At 39.2% G+C, this 20,968-nt stretch overlaps 1 protein-coding gene and 1 pseudogene across 1 annotated transcript; one reads left to right on the forward strand and one right to left on the reverse strand.

Moving 5' to 3' along the window:
- The first annotated feature begins 9,714 nt into the window (after window positions 1–9,714).
- Window positions 9,715–14,378, forward strand: LOC122303280 (annotated as a pseudogene).
- Window positions 14,379–15,552: 1,174 nt separating this feature from the next.
- LOC122303281 (zinc transporter 5-like) lies at window positions 15,553–17,633 on the reverse strand. Its single transcript, XM_043114980.1, has 3 exons — window positions 16,869–17,633; window positions 16,498–16,647; window positions 15,553–15,984 (listed from the first exon to the last, which is right to left on the reverse strand). Exons 1-3 carry the CDS (start codon window positions 17,625–17,627, stop codon window positions 15,679–15,681), a joined length of 1,215 nt encoding a protein of 404 aa, XP_042970914.1. The 5' UTR covers window positions 17,628–17,633; the 3' UTR covers window positions 15,553–15,678.
- Between the last annotated feature and the right edge of the window lie 3,335 nt (window positions 17,634–20,968).

Below are 20,968 nucleotides of genomic sequence, written 5' to 3' on the forward strand. Positions count from 1 at the left end.
TTCGAAGGCATTATGGTTAAAGGAAGGAGACAAGAACACAAGGTTTTTTCATAGAAAAGCTTCTCAAAGACAGAAAAGAAATCATATTAGAGTGAGAGATAGCAACAATACCTGGCAGGTGGGAGAAGAAAGGGATAAAATCATAATGGATTACTTCCAAACCATTTTCACCTCTTCAAGCCATCAAGGACAAGTGGGATTTCTAGATAATTTGCAGGGTTGTGTGACTGAAGGCATGAATGAGATTCTGATGCAGCAGTATTCAGCAGAAGAAGTGGTTCAGGCCTTGAACCAGATGGAACCATCCAAAGCTCCTGGACCTGATGGTATGCCCACTTTATTTTACCAAAAGTACTGGACTGTGGTAGGAAAGGATGTCACCGAGGCTGTGCTGAAAGTACTAAATGAAGGGGTCTTCCCAGCTAAACTCAACCGCACACACATTGTTTTAATTCCTAAGAAGGATAAACCAGAATCAGTAGCAGAATACAGACCAATTAGTTTGTGTAATGTAGTCTACAAGCTGATATCCAAAGTCCTCTCCAATAGACTAAAACAAGTCCTGCCTCAGGTTATATCCTTGTCTCAATCAGCCTTTGTACCCGGGAGGCTAATTACAGATAATGTTCTAGTTGCTTATGAGTTGGTCCATTACTTAAGACAAAAGAGGAAAGGGAAAAAAGGGTATAGGTCAGTCAAATTAGATATGAGCAAAGCGTATGATAGGGTGGAGTGGGGATTCCTAGATACTATAATGAGTAAGATGGGGTTCAATGAAAGGTGGAGAAAGCTTGTAATGTGCTGTGTGCAGACTGTTACACACAATTATTGTGAATGGTAGTCCAAAGGGTCCTATCAAGCCCACAAGAGGTCTGAGGCAAGGGGATCCTCTCTCCCCTTATCTCTTTCCTCTTTGCATTGAAGGGTTGATAGCCATCCTAAGACAAGCAGAGGAGAACAAGTTGGTGGAAGGTGTAAAAATCTATAGAGGCAGTCCAAGGATCAACAACCTCCTCTTTGCAGATGATAGTTTGTTTTTTTGCAGGGCCTCTTTGGAAACTAATGCACATATCCATCAACTTCTAAAGGAGTATGAATTGGCATCGGGTCAGAAAGTCAATAAAGAGAAGATAGCAATGGTTTTCAGCACCAATGTTAACCCTCAATTACAGCTGGAAATTATGGCCTCTTGGGGGATACAGCAAGCTCAGAAGTATGATAAGTACCTTGGCCTCCCATCAGTGGTAGGAAGATCAAAGAAAAGGGCCTTCGCAAGCATCAAAAGCAGTGTTTGGAAGAAGCTTTAAGGATGAAAGGAGAGGCTACTTTCACAAGGGGGGAAGGAAGTACTAATTAAAGCAGTAGCACTATCAATTCCTTCATACTCCATGAGTTGCTTCAAACTACCTGAAAGTTTGTGCAAAGAGCTAGAGAACATGATGGCAAAGTTCTGGTGGGGCCAAAGGAGGGAGGAAAACAAAATCAGGTGGGTGAGCTGGTCAAAAATGTGTGCTTCCAAGCAAGATGGGGGAATGGGGTTTAAGGACCTGCATAGCTTCAATATGGCCCTATTAGCAAAACAAGCATGGAGGATTATGAATGAAAAGTCTTCTCTCCTTCATAGAATCTACAAGTCCAAGTACTTCCCCAATTCGAGCATTCAGCAAGCACAGTTGGGAAATGCCCCATCATATGCATGGAGAGGGATATGGGAATCTACAAGACTAATGGTAAAGGGGTGCAGGTGGCAAGTGGGGGATGGGGAGTCCATTAACATCTGGACTGATATCTGGCTACCAGGGCAGAATCAAATCCCCTTAGGCCAGGGTCAAGAATGCAGGAGCAGTTGCCAACAAGTTGCACAGTTGATTGATGGGGAGACAGGTTGTTGGGATGCTGAGATAGTTAGGAGAACTCTTCCTCCAAGAGAAGCTTCTGAAGTCCTGAGGACTCCCCTAGGACCTTCACCTAGAGAGGATAAGCTCATATGGCACTATGAAAACTTAGGAGAATACACAGTGAGGAGTGCTTATAAGCTGTTCTGGTCTATAAAGAACCATAGGGCATAAGGGAGTAGCTCAAACTATCAGGCACTTCGAGGCTTTTGGAAGCAGTTATGGTCAATGACAATACCACACAGGGTTAGAGTCTTCTCACGGAGAGCATGCAAGCATGGACTGCCCACTTTGCAAAACCTGAGGGTCAGGAAGGTTGTATTTGAGGACATCTGCAAGTTCTGCCATGAGGGAAGGGAAGACACAAGCCATGCTCTGATCTATTGTCCATCCATTTTACCCTTATGGAAGTCTTTGTTTAGTTTTTTATTTCGGGAAGGAAACCAGCAGGGGTTTATGGAGATAGCCATGAGAGTGACAAAGGAAGGGCAGCCAAGGGACCTAGATAAATTCTTTCTCATGGCCTGGTCTTTTGGTATAGAAGGAACCAGTTCTACTTTGAAGAGCATGTTCAGCACCCACAACAGTCTATGGATCATGCCATGTCCTTGCTTAAGGAGTCTCGAGAAGCCCAAGTCAGCATCAAACAGAACATGGTAAGGGATATGAAGTGGAAACCCCCCCAACAGGAGCTCTAAAAATCAATACAGATGGGGCTATGTTTCAGGGATGCTACAGCTCAAGTGTGGGAGTTATTTTGAGAGATGAGAAAGGAAAGGTAATTCTGGCTGCGTGTAAAAAAGAACCTGAGTTCTCTGACCCTATGGAAGTGGAGCTTCTTGCCATTTTGAGGGGTCTACAGCTGTGCACCCCGTTGGGCATTAATGAATTGATTGTGGAAAGCGACTCAATGCTTAGTGTTAGAGCCTTAACAACGGAAGGGGAGTCCATGTCTCCCCATGGTAACCTGATCTACACCATACTCAGCCTCTCAAAACAGCTACCTAGAGTGATATTCCAACATGCTGGCAGAGAACACAATGCAGCAACTGATGGTCTAGCAAAACTAGCAAGATTTGTAGAGGATTTAACAGTTTGGTAGGAATCAATTCCCGAGTGTATTTCCCAAATTGTTTGGCATGAGGCCAGCTTGTAATTCTCTAAATGACTCTTTTTAATGAATGAGAGTTGTTATAAAATATATATATATATTATACATCAACAGTATACTAATGGCAAGCAACAGCGGAAGAAAACGTTCCAGACCCCAGATAGTCGAAAGTACCTCCACAGCTCCTTCTCAGCCGGCCGTGAGGCCTATACTAGTTGAGCGGGAGATCATTCTAGGTGACTTCCGTGACCTCACTTGGGAGGGCGGAGCATACATGACATCATCACCGATCGTGGATGGACCTCGATCTGTCAACAGAGGGGCACATCATATCCTGAGATGGTCAGTGAGTTTTACCGTGCCATGGGTGAGCAGTCTGGTGATGCTCTATGCTATAATTTAGTAGTCCGGGGAGTGAGTATTATATTCTCTCCCCGCGTTATTGCTGAGTTTCTAGATTTGCGGCGAGAGCCCGATGCCTATCCTGCAGCAGCAGCAGCGAGAGCAGCGACTGCACCATCTGGAGAGGACACAACAGTCGCATCCTCATCGCCAGCACCAGATGTACAGATCTCAGAGCTGGATGCTAGCTCGGATGATAGTGAGAGCGGTGATGAGGTACTTGATGATGGTCTCATAGACGATCAGGTTCGTGACCTAGTGCGAGACCCTGAGGCTCCTCCATATGATGGCAGTAAAGTGATCCGACAGGCCGACTGTATAGCATTTTTCAGAATGCTTAATTTGATTGTCAGGTATAACATTGATCCGAAAAAATACAAGACTGATTTCGGGATCGAGCGGGCCAGATTTTTATTCACACTTCCGACGGAGCTGGTCTCTCAGGCTCAACATCTTCCTCTACATCAAAGTCTACGATTCTATAAAAAAATAACCGTAGGAATACCACAATGAGATTATGAAATCTCAACAAGCAAGCAACCAAACAACATCCAAGACATCATGCCTAACAGGTGATAGGCATTCTATACTGAAAAAGGGCCATCTTTTGTGCACCTCCAAGTCAACTTATCGCCTACATTTGTAATACTAATAGGGATTATGCTAATCACTTATGCCTCCACAGAATCGAAGACTTCCTGTATCAAGGCTTCTTTCCACTCACTTCTCTACTGGTCAATCAAGCAGCTCACCTTCGAATTCTCATCTAACACCCTTACAGCAGATTGAACTTTGAAAGAGGTAGGCTTGGAAATCCATTTGTCTTTCCATATCCTAATAGAATTACCATTACCAATACATACACTAGAACAACCCTTCAACTAAGACCTCCCTTCCTGCAGTGAAGCTCCTCCATAAATAAGAAGGACTACTACCAAGCTTGGCCTGCAAAAAACTTGACTTGTAGAAGTACTTTGCTTTAAGAATTCTTACTGCTAGAGAGTCATGTTGTTTAAGTACTCTCCAACCTTGCTTGGCTAAGAGTGCAACATTAAATTTCTCAAAATCTCTATAACTGATACCTCCATCTTCCTTAGATATTCCTAAAGTCTTCCAAGAGAGAGATTTAACTTTTGATCTGTCTCCTTTCATTTCCCACCAAAATCTCTACATTAAGGAATTAATAGCATTCAATATGGCTTTTGGGAGTTTGAAAATACTCATACAATAAGTGGGTATGGCTTGTATTATAGACTTCAGCAACACCTCCTTTCCTGCCTGAGAAAGAAACCTCATAGACCAGCTTTGCATTCTTGCCCTTATGTTGTCCAAGACAGGTTTGAAAGCATTCAATTTCTATTTCCCCACGTAAGCTAGAAGCCCTAAATATTTCTCATAAGATTTGGCTTCCTCCAGTCCTACAGCTGCTAGTATAACCTCCTTAGCCTCAACTCTTGTGTTACAGTTAAAATAAATAGTTGTTTTGTCCATATTTAGCCTCTGACCAGAAGCATTTTCATACGTTTTGAGAATGCCAAACAGTCTGCTCCACTCCAATGCATTAGCCTTGCAAAAAAGCAAGCTATTATATGCAAAAAAAAAGATAGTTAACCAATAAACTCCCTCTAGCAAAAGGAAATCCTGTTATGAATCCCTTTTGCTCAGCTTGATCCAACATTAAGCCAAGAACCTCAGAGCATAAGATAAAGAGATAAGGAGATAGTGGGTCCCCTTGTCTTAAACCTCTCATAGGATAGAACTTTTGCTGTGGACTACCATTAATCAGGATGGAGTAATTAACTGCGCTCATACAAGCCATAACCAAATCAATCCACTCCTTGCTAAACCCCACCTTGAGCAAGACGGCTTCCAAGAAAGACAATTCAATTCTATCATATGCCTTACTCATATCCAACTTCAATGCCATGTACCCTTCTTTCTTACCTCTCATTCTATGTTTCATGAAGTGCATTGTTTCATATGCTACTATAATGTTATCTGAAATCAATCTCTGGGAACAAAGACACTTTGAGAAGGGGAGATACTAGAAGGGAGGAATTGTTTCAATCTATTTGCAAGGACATTTGAAACCACCTTGTAGATGACATTGCATAAGCTAATGGGCCTATACTCCGAGAATAAAGTTGGAATTTTTTTCTTAGGAATCAAAGCACTATAAGTCTCATTGATCTCAGCCACACCACTCCTATTGTCTAGTACTTCTTGCACTGTAGCTGCCACATTCACACCAACAGTCTGCCAATTGTCTTGGTAGAAACCTGTAGAAAAATCATTTGGTCCAGGAGACCCAAGTGGATTCATGTCAAAAACTGCAGCCCTCAGTTCCTCTATTGAGCTTCTTCTCATCAGCTGTTGGTTCATGTCTTGTGTTATCACCCTATCCACAACGTGCAAAGCTTCCTCACTACCAGTTGGATGAGAGGATGAGAACAAGTTTTTATAATAGGACCTAAAGGCTTTACAAACCTCTTCTCGAGTGGTGACCCAATTCCCCCTCTCATCAATAATACTTTTGATCAAATTAACTTTTCTTCTGTGAGATGCACACTTATGAAAAAGCTTTGAATTTCTGTCTCCACCTTTAAGCCATTGTTGTTTAGCTCTCTGCCTCCACTTCAGTTCATCATCTTCCATTAAAACATCCACTTCCTCTTGAAAAGTTTTAATATGACCATTGAGATCACCTTTATTCTAATTTTGCATTTACAGAATCAAATCTATCCCCTGTTTTATTCTATGCTTTTGGTAACCTCTTGTGATTTTTGCCCATGCTTGCAGTTGAACTATAGAACTTTCAAGTGCCTGTTGGACATTCTTCAAGCTGCTATTTTTGCCCTTGAAAGAAACCCAGGTCCTCTATATAATATCCCTACTTTCCTATTTCTTGGACCAGATGCTTCATATCGACAAATTTTTTTATGAACTAACTGTTCCTCCTGTGAATTGAAGCAGTGAACCAGTAATGGAGCATGATCTGATGTTAACACTGGCAACACATGAATAGTTGAGGTTTCATATAAACTAGGCCAAAAGGAGTTCCCAAATACCCTATCTAAGCTTTCCTTGATAAAAGCCATTCCCTCTCTTTTATTACACCATGTGAACCTTGAGCCAATAAATCCCAAATCACTAAGCTCACACTCATCCAAGGCCTCTCTAAACCTTTCCATTTGGAAAAAAGGTCTATCAGCAGCCTCAAACTTCTCCTCATTGGATAGTAACTCGTTAAAATCACCCATGCACAACGAAGGATAATTGCTATCTGGTCTCAACAACCCAAGCAAATCCCAACAAGCTCTCCTTTTCTCCACTACAGGGTCCCCATAGAAACCAGTTACATGATACTTGCTACCTCCCTCCTCAGTAGAGACCTCTAAAAAAATATGATGCCCCGAATAAGAAAATAAAAAGGCAATAGTTTTCTCACACCACATCATTGCAAGACCCCCCCCCCCCAACTCTTCCCCTTACTTTCCACTACAAAATTGTGAGCTAACCCCAATCTGTTTCCGATCTTCTCTACTCTCTCTCGGTTGCACTTAGTCTCAAAAATAAACACAACCTGTGGGACCTTTTCTTTCATTAGAAGGTGAAGCTCTCGAATTGTACGAGGGTTCCCAAGCCCTTTACAGTTCCAAGCTATGAGTTTTATGGCAGTTGGCAGGGTTGCAATGCAACCTCTACCATATCAATGTCCTCCCCCAACAACAACACTTCTGTCTCTTTGGCTTTTTTCACAACAACACCATCTTTAACTAGTGCTAACTTCCTTTTTTGGACCTTGTTGACTGCAGGCTAATATCTACCTCTAAAGGTTGGAACCCGAAACTAGATGGGCCTATTTAGGCCCTTTTTTTCCAAGTTTTTATCTGACTCACCCCTTTGCTTCCAGTCTTTGCTAACCTGCTGCCACTTACTTGTCCACATTAGACCTGCTCTTTATTTTTGGATAGAATAGTTGTATTGACAAGATCAACTTCCGTTATCTTGGAGAATGGGAGAATCAATTACCCCATTTAAATCTTCTGCATGAATTGCTCCTGGTGAATCAATTCTACGAGAGTCAACTTTCCATTTCCTAGTAACCCCTTCATTTTGTCTAAGGCTGTTATCCGAAATCTTCTCCCCTTCTTCTTTAGAATTCACCTTCCATGATTTCTGCCTCGATGGGAGCCTTGCCATAATTAGCTGACTAGCACTAAGACCTACCAGATTCTGCACGTCGGACCTTCTTCGATGACCCACTAGGGGATGACAGTCTACTTGCATGTGCTAGAATGGTTACTGAGTTCTTAGCACTTGCCCTCAACCAGGCACCCTACTGCTGATCAAAACCAGCATCTGTAACTTTTCTATGTTCCAAAATATCACAATGCCCATCAGAGTGTTTAATCCTACCACAATGATAGCAAAAATTTGGAAGCCTTTCGTATTTGAATGAAATCCAATGCTTTGTGTTACCTATTGTAAGAAACCTCCCTCTCGCCAGAGGTTTGGTAATGTCTACCATGACTTTTACTCGTAAGACCTGCCCCCAACAAATTTCACTGCTATCTGTATCCACATGAAGGACCTCCTCCAAGAATGAACCAATATTAGAGCCAGTGATATGATTCATACCTACAAAAGGCAGATCATAACACTGAATCTAGAAAGGTTCCTTTTGAAACTTAATCTCCTTAATAAAATTAAAGCCTTTCACAATCCTGCATGCAAACTAGACTTTTATCAAAAGACCATGGATGCCCCTTTAGAATCCTCTTCTTGTTTGTTACATACTTGCACTCAAGTAAAAACTTGTTCCACCCCACATCCTTAATCATAGCCTTGCCTTCCACTTGCCACACTCGTATCATAGTACTCCTAATAGCACCTCTATTTGCCTTCCTATATGACGTCACATAAAACATAATACAATGCTTACTCTTATTGACAGAAGACAATACCTTCTCATTACTGACCACCACTTTTTGTTGTTCATCTTCTGTCAATTTCAAACCTTCACATAAAGAAGAAACTCACCATCTATCCCTAGACCTCCACAAACCAAGTCCAAGAGGAGAGAAAACTAAGTTTATGAGAAAACTTAGAGAGAAAACCCTTACCTTCACTTAGAGAAAGAAGGGACCCTCGTCACAACGATTTATAATTAGGTTTTCACTTTTTCTTATTTTCTTAATGACTTTGCTACAAATTTCACATAATTGAAAACCAATCGATTGAGGGCATAGGCCCATAATGATATTGCTCGAAACATGTCCTCCTACTCGTCCCGTATTAAATTTATAATATTAGTAACTGTTAAAACTCAAACATTCTTCTTCTTCTTCTTTTTATTATTATTATAAAATGTAATATATTGACAAGAAAAATACAATTTAGAAGCATGTAGAATTGAAGGAAAATTTATAATATTTGTCATGAGTGACGTCGGAGTTCAAATTCCTGAAGCTGTCCAAGTCCTTTAGGCTATGCTCAAGCTTGCATCAAAATTTTTTCATAATTTTATTTATAAATATCACTTAAACATAAAATAATTTTTAATTTTAAATATTTAATTTTTTATCTAATCATTATAAATTTTGTAAAATTTTAAATAAAATATAAAAAATAATACAATTTTTCAAATTTTAAAAATAAAATTAATATTAAAAGTTATATTTAAACAATATTTTAAAAGAAAACACTTTGGTCATAAAAAGATTACACAAAAGTAATTCACAAACTGTCATGACTTGATGTAATTCTTCATATTATAAAATTATTTTTATGGTAAAGTATATTTAATAAATCAGATAAAATCACGTCAGTTTATAGAATTATTTTAGTATAATTTCTTTATGAACGTAGCAGTATTCTATTTTAAATTTATAATATTTTTATTATTTTTTCTTTTATTTCTTAAAATCTAATAAAACATCTTAACTCAAACAATTTTATTTTAGAAAATGCTAAGATGCCCCTTTCCCGTGCCCCCTCAAAGTGACCGCTGGTCACAAATTTTTTTTTTTATAATTATTTTTTTACTTAATGATTAAGAAAGTGATTTTAAGTGTATTGATATTTTTTTATATTTTTTAAAATGTTTAAATATATTAAAAAAATCTAAAAAGACAAATAAAAAAAAAAACAGCTGTACGGTCAAAAGGAGCGGTGCACTCTGGGCGGCGGAGTAGCACCGTCCTTTTATTTTTATTTAAGTATAAAATTTTTATCTCATCTCCTATTCATCTGATGCCACTACTCAACCATAAATTTAATATAGAAAAATAGTGTGACAGATATATTTAAACCGTTGCAACCAGACATCAGCACCGATAACAACCAGGGAAACCGGGAGGAAAGGCCAGCAGAATAACTCCCAATGACATCTGGTTTTCCTCTGCCGCTCTCCTCCACCCTTTCCATTCCCACTTACACCCCCAAGACCAGCACTCACCTTTTCCCAACAACCTCACAACCAATTGTACAGCCCATAAAAACTCCCACCATTCGCTCCCGCCTCAGCAAACTCTGCAAAGAAGGACAACCCCATCTTGCTGGTCAACTGCTAGACACAATTCCCAAGCCAACCACCGTTCTCTGGAACACGATCATTATTGGCTTTATCTGTAACAACATGCCGTATGAAGCTCTTTTTCTCTACACTCAGATGAAGAATTCATCTCTAGCCACCAAATGCGATTCTTACACTTACTCTTCCACTCTCAAAGCCTGTGCCGAAACACGCAGTTTAAAGTTTGGTAAAGCCGTTCATTGCCATTTTATTAGGTGCCAATCGAATCCCAGTAGGATAGTGTTTAATTCACTTCTGAACATGTACTCCACGTGTTTGAGCACAGCCGACAAAGAAATCTCTTATTGCATTGGGTCTGGGTATGATTTAGTACGTAAAGTGTTTGATACAAGGCGTAAAAGAAATGTGATTGCATGGAATACTATGATGTCGTGGTATGTAAAGACACAGCGATATATAGAAGCAGTTAAGCTGTTTAGGACGATGACAAAAATGGGAATACAACCGAGTGCAGTGAGTTTTGTAAATGTGTTTCCGGCTCTTTCAAAGTTAGGAGACTTTGAGAATGCAAATACTCTTTATGGAATGCTCCTTAAGTTGGGAAGTGAATATGTCAGTGACTTGTTTGTTGTGAGTTCAGTTATATTCATGTATTCTGAGCTTGGCTGCCTTGATATGGCCAAAGTGATATTTGATTGTTGTATGGAGAGGAATACGGAAGTTTGGAACACTATGATTGGTGGGTATGTTCAGAATAACCGTCCTATCGAAGGAATCAATCTCTTTATTCAGGCCATTGAATCAGAACACGCCGTTCTCGACGATGTAACTTTTCTTTCAGCTTTGACTGCAGTTTCGCAGCTGCAGCTCTTGAGATTGGCTCAACAGTTACATGCTTTTATACTTAAAAATCTATCAGTGTTACCTGTCATCATACTGAATGCAATTATTGTCATGTATTCAAGGTGCAACTCTGTTGAGACTTCATTCAAAATTTTTCATAATATGGTAGAAAGGGACGGTGTTTCATGGAACACTATGGTTTCTGCTTTTGTGCAGAATGGATTTGATGAGGAAGGTTTGATGCTTGTCTATGAGATGCAGAAGCAAGGGCTTGCGATTGATTCCATAACAGTAACAGCTCTTCTTTCGGCAGCATCAAATCTTAGAAACAAGGATATTGGTAAGCAGGTCCATGCTTATCTTACTAGGCATGGAATACAATTTGAGGGAATGGAGAGTTATCTGGTAGATATGTATGCGAAATCTGGTTCAGTTAGGACTGCACAACTACTGTTTGAGAAAAACTTTACACATGATAAAGACCAGGCCACATGGAATGCTATGATTGCTGGGTACACACAAAATGGTCTGATTGAAGAAGCTTTTGTTGTCTTTAGGTAGATGCTTGAGCAGGATATAATACCCATTGCTGTAACAATGGCATCAGTTCTCCCAACTTGTAATCCTATGGGAAGGATAGATTTGGGGAAGCAGCTTCATGGATTCTGCATTCGTCACCATCTAGACCAAAATGTCTTTGTGGGAACTGCTTTAGCTGATATGTACTCCAAATCTGGTTCAGTCGGCTATGCTGAAAATGTGTTTGTTACGATACCTGAGAAGAACTCTGTGACATGCACCACAATGATATTGGGCTACGGTCAGAATGGGATGGCCAACAGAGCTCTCTCTTTGTTTCATTCAATGCAGGGATCTGGAATTGAACCTGATGCTATTACCATTGTAGCAGTCATGTCTGCTTGCAGTTATGCTGGTTTGGTTGCCGAAGGACTTAAAATATACGAGTCTATGGAAAAAGAATATAATATTCAGCCCTCAACTGAGCACTATTGTTGTGTTGCAGACATGTTAGGGAGAGTTGGAAGGGTTGTTGAAGCCCATGAGTCAAGGGATTGGGTGAAGAGGGCAATGTGATGGAAATTTGGGGATCACTTCTTGGGGCTTGCAGAATTTATAATCACTTTGAACTGGGAAGACTTGTTGCTGACAAGCTGCCTGAAATGGAGAGGGAAAACGGCATGACAGGCTACCATGTTTTGCTTTCAAATATGTATGCAGAGGAAGGAAACTGGGGAGATGTCGATAAATTGAAGAAACAAATGATGGAAAGAGGTTTGACGAAGGAGACAGGATGTAGTTGGATTCAGACTGCTGGTTTTGTGAACAGCTTTGTGTCTAGGGATAGAAAGCACCCTCAATGTGATGCGGTATATGGTATTTTAAAGATTTTGGCTACGGAGATGAAAGATGCTGGGTATAGGCCTTATCTTGCTTCCAATACAGATGAGATCTCGGAATTCATTGCCATCACTGGGATATAAATGGAGACTGCTATGTGGTTTACTGAACTGGAGGCAGCTAGCTAGGTAATTGAATTGGTTAGTGGCTGTTGCGTCATTTGGTTTGTGCTGATGATGATTTGAACTTCCTGGTACATTTAGCCTGTCCAACTGTGATGGAGTTGGAACTCTGCTGGTTTGCTGAGCCATGTTAGCATATTATCTGAAGCAGATTGTCCTAGGGTACTGCTCATGCCTTTTTGATAGAGGTTGTGCTTGTTGATAGCAGTGAGGACTAAACTCTGTTGGCTGGATAAACTACTTCAATTTCAACTAAAAGGAATTTACCAAGGTAAGTCACTGTAACACCCCATTCCCATAGGTTAGGAGTGTTATGTACTTTCGTAACTGTTCCCGGTAAAGGGACCCAACATAATAAAAATGCCTAATTTATCGAAAATAAATTTCCAAAAAAATAACAAAAATATAGTCTCATAGCAGGAAAATTTAAGATTGATCTTTTAATGAAAAGAAAAGACACTTATTAGTCTGAAAATCAGAGAGAACAGAAGATTTGTCTTTTTCTATTTCTTTTTTCTTTTATTGGCACTGGGTGTCCGGGAATAGCATCCCAACTAAATCCCGAGGGTGCACAAGTTCTCACCATGAAGTTTACCGCAAGTGCATCTCTGGTAATTCAAGAAAAAAATCCCCCAGTCCAATAGCCCCTAGAGATTGTTTGCACCCAAGGGGATTTGAATCATAGGCCTTGGGGGTGCATACCCCCAAGTCCAAGGCCTTTACCACTTGAGCCGACCCCTAGGAGGTTCAAGTTATTCTCAAAACCCTGTCTGCAACTGCTGTTGCAGCTTGGCATTGTCCTTTGTAAAGTAGCAGGAAGGCTTCTAGGTAAAGGTGCATGGCCATATCAATGCAGTTTTTCTCGATATCCTTTGCATTTCAAGACATCTCTTCTCTGATATGCTATGTACTTAGTTTATTTTAAATATAACTCCAAAAGACTAGTCTATGTAAAACTTCTGTAGAATCACTAATTAGGCCTAATTTCTCCTATCAGGTAGATAATGTGGGCTATCTCTATTACCAATGAGGGAATGTGGTGTACAAACTCCCCCTTTTAAATTTCTGACATCCTAGGCAGCATTTGGTTACCAAGTTGAGTTTAACTTAACTCAACTCATCTCATCTAATCATTACAACTTTCCCAACTTTCAATACAAAATATAATAAACAATTTTACTTTTTCAAATTTCGAAATAATAATAATATTAAAAAATAATATTCTAATAATATTTTATTCAACTTTAACTTTCAACTCATCTCAACTCAACTCAACTCATCATGTCAAGACCATGTAACACAGTGCTCCAGGCCTTACTAGTGGATCTGATGCCATCATGCAGCGATCCAGGAAAAGCACTAGCCACATATAAGCTATAACTCCTAAATGACTAATCAATTTGAAATTGTCCTAGATCATTTATATGGTTCAGATTCACCTAGTAAGTAGCCAATGTGGGATTTGGCACCCATGGCCACCTTTAACAAAAGTAATGTGTGATATGCATATCTACTCAAATCTGGTTTCCCCTCCTTTGTTGTCTTTATTTTATCTTACTTTGTGTGGTGGGGGATTTCATCCTTGATGATGAAGCAGTCAACGTCATCTTCTTGTATGTTGTAATGAATTTGGCTTGATGCTTTTGTAATTTCCTCAATCTGATCCTTTTACTTTGTTCTGCACACAAAACAGGAAATTTCTAAAATTTGTTCTCTTGTGCTCTCATTCAGGTAATGCTGCTATGACCTTGAGATGTCCTTTTGATGTCATTTTGGGACAATCCTAGGCTTTTTTCTTTGCGAGTCTCAGGCTACAAATGTAACACCTCCGATTGACTATGGAAGGTGGTAAATGAGATCCCACATTACTTGAGAGAAAGTAAGTTAGTGTTCTTTACAATGATTCTAAGGGACACCAATTGTAGCATTGACTAATCCTTTTGAAGTACAAGTCCATATGTAATTTAGACTTTCCTTGGATTGTTAAAACAAGAGGTGTTCCGAAGGATAATAGTAAAGATTTGTTCAATGCAGTATGTTGAGTTCAAGTTGGGTCCAGACAATTGCTTTACAATTTGCAATGCCAGGATGTTGAATTGGTACATATAAATTAGAGTATTGTGACAACTCATTTTGTTGGAATGAATTATTGGTTTTAATTGTGGGTTTCAGTCATGAGGCATGAATGTTGTAGGGAAGATTTGGATAGTGAGTCGAGATGAGATGAAAGTTGAAAGTTGAATAAAATATTGTTAGAATATAATTTATGTTTTAAAATTAAAAAAAAATTGAATTGTTTATTATATTTTATTCGAAAGTTTAAAAAAAATTATAATAATTAAATGAGATAGAGATAATTTTCAACAAACCAGACCTATAAAGTCAGGTAAACGCTGTAGAGAGACGCTAAGAAGAAAAACATTTTTTTACATCTATACATCTCAGACTCCGGGTCAAGCTTGTTGCTTGAGAGATGAGTACTTTCGTGTTGGTCGTTACTCGTCTTTGCCAAAGGACTGATGTCTTGTCATGGTCAATTCGGGGCTGTTGGGGGAAACGATAAGCAACCAATCACTCCATTTGATGGATCTAAAGATCTCTATCCCTCGGCCTCTTCCAATATATTCCAATGCAAGAGACCCTTTCAAGTTTCAACTGCAGGAAATTCACTCCGTTGTCAAATTTTACAACTTGCCCAAGTACTTCCCGACTAGTTCTTTGTGATCGGTATGGTTCTCGGGGAGAATTTTGTTATTCGTTTGTGATGTATGTATGAAAGATGCAACCAAATTTATTGTACTCTATTATATAAACAAGTAACTGCGCATGAGGGATGGTTGTCTGCTTTTCATCCCCGTTGTCTCTGTACTGTAGTCTACCAACTTTTTGGTGATATTTGTATCCATATGGTTGTTTCCTTTAAGTATTGATTACCTACTGTTTTGGGGTGCTAATTAATCTGATGTCCATGTGGCCCTTCATGGCCATCAGGACTGAAATCCTAGAACGACAGGCTACCAAGTTAATGTCGGATTCAAAACATTTTTGTTTTCCATTACTAGCCGCCTGTAATGGAAATAGTTCTTCCTATGGTACATTTGGTGTAATGTTTAACCCAAAATATTAGCAATTTCTCATTATTTTTAGCTTCATTTTCACAGGCACTCGAGGCATGAACAATGCATTCTGTTAAATTTTTAACTTACGTTGAGGAGAAATTGATGGAGCAAAGCAATCAGTATAATCTTATTGATAAAACTTTCCAATTGAACCATATGCCATGTGGCTATGTGGGGATGCAAAGCAGGAAAAAGAGGCTGAATGAGAGAGCACTTCATCACAAAATATTCAAGCCCATTTGGCCAGGAGAGACATACAACCAGCCCCAAGAAGAAGAGATATATTTACAATTATTTGAAGGCTCAATTTGCTTTGCATCCTTGGACTCATAAAATCAGCTGCAAGAAGATCCACAAGAGCCATGTAGATTAAGATCCCAGCCGATGCTGCATTAAAAATACCTTCAACAATCAGGGCAGTCGGACTGTTGTCATGATAGACATTAGATATTCCTGTTCCGATTGCAATCCCAACTGGGGTAGTAAGAGAGTAGAATACCACCATAATTGCAATAGCTCGGCTCTTGAATTTTGCCTAAAAATGCAGAGTGAAAAAAGGGATGTTAAAAGTTTTGTTTCAGGATTCCATGTAACGGCAGTCGTAAAACAATTCAATACGCAGATAATGAAGCAACTATATAAAGGCAAATTATATACAGAAGATAAACAAGTGAACAACTCATGGAGTTGAACTGTCTCTCGATCCTTTTGGTTTCACTATTTTATTGTAACGTATTCTCCTATTATTCTACAACAATAGATTCAAAACAGAATCCGTAACATTGACTTACGAAATTTTCTTCATAGTTATGGATAAAACAGGACACAAGCAACAGACGAGTCTTAAGCATGTTTACTTGTCCGTAGAAAGAATCTCGACAAGCTTAAAGTCAGACATGCTTGGAAAATATATACTTCCTTCCAAAATATTAGTCAAGATCAACTCTGACAAACCAAACTTATTGGATGAAGAGTCAGTCAACACAAAATGAAGGCATATCCACCAGAAATACATTGAATTTTATATAACTGCAAATGGAGATGTTACCTGAGAGATGCATCCACCAAGTCCCATGCCCTCAAAAAATTGATGGAAGGTTAAAGCAGCTACAAGTGGCTTTATTGTCTTGGGAGTTTCAGAAGCACCCAAGGAAATACCTATTATGACTGAATGAACCACAATTCCCAACTCCAATACCTATATTAGTTTTAGTCAAAACAATAAGCAAATTACTCCAAATTCTTCATGCCAAAAAATAATTAAGAAAATAAAATCGATAACGAAAATCAATAATTTACCATTACTTGATTGTAAATAGAATGGAAATCAACCAAGAAAGAAAAGGTAACTTGTTTTGTTGGAATCTTCAACGTGCTTATACGAACTAAAACCTGAAAATGCCCAAAATTCAAGATTACCTGCGATATGACTCGGTGCCGAAGAAGCTCCGACGACTCCGAATTCTGAAACAAAGCAACCGAACCATGAGTATGACCATGAGTTGCATGAGTATGAACGTCCATGTGACCCTCATGTCCCTCATCATGTCCGCCGACCTTCTCCTCGTCTCCAGTCCCATGTTGGACGTTGCTGCGATGTGAGTAATACGAGGTTGCAAAGGCATCAACCATCAAGCTTCCGATCGCGGACACCATGGCCACGAACCCCGTGAACGGAAAATCTCCCCACGGATTCTCACTAAGACACGGCGACGTCAATGTCTCAAAAGCATCGGGAAGTACGTGGATGAACCCGGTGGCTAATATCACACCGGCTGCAAAGGCCTTGATTACGAAGAATATGTCCGTCTCGGGACGCAAAGCCGGTATAAACTTACCGAGAATGGGAATGGAGACGCCAATTGCACCAGCAACGAGTATGGAAGCAATAGCAACAAGTTTATATCTGAGAGCTTGGTCCTTATCACCCTTTTCATTCTCAGTATCGCAGGTGCAATCTCCTAAAACTAGAGAAGGGAGTAAGAAGAGCACGCATAAGAGTGTGACGAGGAGCTTCCGTGAGGTAAATGGTTGCTGAAATTTTGACAACATTTTGTGAAAATCTAAAGAGACGAAGTTAGAGATATAATATATAACACGTAAATCAAGGGTGTGAGGGGTATCGAGAGAGTTTCCAACTATCTTATAATGAAATAGGGGTGTGAGAAGTGAGAACATCTAAAAAGAGTTCGATGTTTTTGGAGACTATGGTGATGATGAGTGCATGAGGACATTCTGGGGCCATTATTTTGTCAAATTAGGACCATTTCACTGCATGTTGAGTGCCTGTCAAACTGCAAGCTTGTTGGACAAGGAAAGCCGCTTCAGCTTCCTTCTTTTTTTGTTTTTTTCCTTCTATCCTGTTAACGTCAATCAAACTTCGATGATCATTGATCAAATCACATATTAAGCAATAAGCATATCAGTAATATGAGTTTTATTTACATAAAAGTACTTATTGATATTTTTACTTATTTTCGAGTACATGCAATGAGTTTTCTAATTAAAGTGCAAACTTTGTCATGGCAGGACACTTATAAGGGTCGTCCCGAGCCTCTTAACGAAGTTTAGTAAGAATAATAACTTGAATAAACCTCGGCTTCCTGCGCCTGTTATTCCACAAACATGTAGGAAAAAATAAAATTAAGAACAACTATGATTTTTAATTAGCAATATGTTCATTATTGCTATTGCTGCAGAAATAATGAGGTCATCCCATGATTTATTTCCAAGTACTCTTTAATTAGTAAAAGTGTTTCTAACGAAAAAATCCTCGTTGAATGTTGAATAAGTTTTTCTTTGAAAAGGTCAAAAAGTTTTGGGTAGAACGTCACAAGTCTGTGGACCAAAAGCTATTGATCACATTATTAGGACGTCCGCATTTAATTATCTCGCCAATCTGGCAATTGGTTGGAATCCTTTAAGAAAAGAAAAACCAATTTGGATTTCTTATTTGTTAATGGAAGAATGTCGACATTGAGACCACTAAGAAGGAAATCAAATTCTATTCACATTTTAAGGTCAGCAATTAATTAGTTGATTGATAAAAAAATGACACCATTATGTGTTACTATTATTTCGGTTGAATTTTCTTGGCAACCTCGATCCTAATGCTCATGTCAGTTGAATTTGAAGTAGGGCGGTCAAGCTGGGTCCAGATCAAATTGGTGGGCAAGCACCAGTACTCGGTAGTATTTACGGACTTTTGGACAAGCTTGTTGATCGAGATAAGTTGAGAAGTTTATGAATTAAAACAATTTGTGAAGCATAATAAAATAGTTTAAGTTAATCTTGTATAGGATCTTGATTCTTGAAAAAGGAGAGAGAAAATATTAAATAAAAAAATATTATAAAATTAAAATATTTATTTATTTATTAATTTTTTAATGCATACAATCTTTTTGGGGACAAATTAGCATTAAAAAGTCTATACATTTTCATAAAGTAGAGCATGCTATAAAAATTATATGTTGACCTAGCTAAATTGATATAGTAATTAAAAATAGATGAGAGTTTCTACATTTTTTTTTTTTTTTTAAATAAGCTTAATGTGTTTATCATCTAGAAAGAAATGTTAAAAGGACCATATATATATATATATATATATATATATAAGGAGACGTATAGAAAAGTCATGCATAAAAAATAAAAGATAAAGCATAAGAAAACAAAAAAGAGAGTTTGTAGGGGGCTCACAGATCAAAGATATTAGACCATGTGAATCTATGGCTTTTGGTTTTAAAAATATTTTGATAAGAAAGTTCAAGATTTTATAAGATTTGTAGTTCTATTATGAGTTCTAACAAAAATGTTATTTTGTCTTACAAGCAAGATAATAGCAGAAATCTGGTGAATGATCTGTTCCCGCTTGAGTGATTTTTAAGTACGCCATGATCTAACGATTTTTATTGCACAATTTCGATTGGCGCAAATGTTGTAAAATATCAAACCCAAGTTATTAATAGGGGGAAGAGGTTATCTGCAGCAGGAAAAGAGATCCTCCTAAAGGCTGTTCTTCAAGCTATACCAACGTACTCAATGGGTTTGTTCCTGCTGCCATACTCCATTACTCAAAAATTAAACAAACTCCTGAGGAAATTCTGGTGGGGATTCAGTGAAGAGACCACAAAGATTCAATGGGTCTCGTGGGACCAACTAAGTTCAGCTAAGGAGGTAGGTGGTCTTGGATTCAGGGACTTCAGAATGTTCAATTTAGCCTTGCTAGCCAAGCAAAGCTGGAGAATATTGCAAGAACCTACCTCTCTTGCAGCACGTGTGTTAAAACAGAAATATTTCAACTCAGGGGAATTACTGAATGCAAGGTTAGGAACAGGCCCTTCCTATGTGTGGAGGAGTGTTATGGCTGGTTTATCTATTCTCAAACCTGGACTTAGATGGAGAGTTGGTAATGGCAAAAGTATCAACATATGGACTGACAAGTGGATACCCTCTCTTCCCTCGGGTTCAGTGGCATCTCCAAGAGAAATGGATTGTTGGTGTGAAATGGTCAGTGACCTTATTAACCCAAGTCAAAGAAGCTGGAAAAAGGAGTTGCTACAGGAAATGTTTTCAGAGCCTGAGATTCAAGGTATCACTTCGATCCCCATCAGCCTGGGAGGTAGGGAGGACAAAATGTTCTGGAGTTTTACTGCAAATGGGATGTACACTGTCAAGAGTGGATATCACCATCAGAGGCAAGTGGAGGTTGAGATAGAAGGGGAACACTCAAACAGGCAGCTAGAATCTACAGTGTGGAAGAAAATTTGGCAGCTGAAAGTGGCCCCTGCAGTAAAAATTTTTATCTGGAAAGTGTGTAATGAAGCCATTCCTACCCTAGCAAACTTAAAGAAGAGGAGAGTAGTGGAGGACAGCAGTTGTATTGTGTGCAAATCAGAACCTGAGACCTCAAGCCATGTTCTCTGGGGATGTCCTGCTGCAACGGACGTGTGGAATCAAGCCTGTGTAAAAATTCTAGAAAATGTCCTTCCATAGTGACCAGTTCTTCAAGGTTTGGGCAATGTTAGTCCAAAAACTAGAGGTCAGTGAGTTGGAGGAAGCTGCAGTTACACTGAGAGGTATATGGTCTCGAAGAAATGATCTAGTTCATGGCAAAGATTTTAAACACCCTTCCAGTCTGTACCAAGGAGCCAAGTTAGAAGCCATTGCATTCATTGAAGCAAATCTGGTAGGAGAAAATCCCCAGTTGAGATCAGAAAGGTCCCTACAAACGTGGTCTAAACCAAATGACGGTATGTTCAAGGTTAATTGGGATGCTGCAATAAGGCAGAGTTCGGGCAGGATTGGCTTGGGAGTCATAATCCGTGACCATCAAGGATTTGTTGTTGGTACTTTAAGGGCACCCAGACCTCTCAATGGAGGAGCATATGAAGCAGAAGCCTGTGGTCTTTTTGTTGCAGTAACTTTTTGCAGGGAACTGGGGCTTAGCCAGGTCATTTTGGAGGGAGACTCGAGACAGGTAGTTACCCAACTGCTTGGTCAAGAGGTTGATGGTAGCATGG

Source organism: Carya illinoinensis, chromosome 3 (genome assembly GCF_018687715.1).
Source record: "Carya illinoinensis cultivar Pawnee chromosome 3, C.illinoinensisPawnee_v1, whole genome shotgun sequence".
Lineage (NCBI taxonomy): Eukaryota > Viridiplantae > Streptophyta > Magnoliopsida > Fagales > Juglandaceae > Carya > Carya illinoinensis.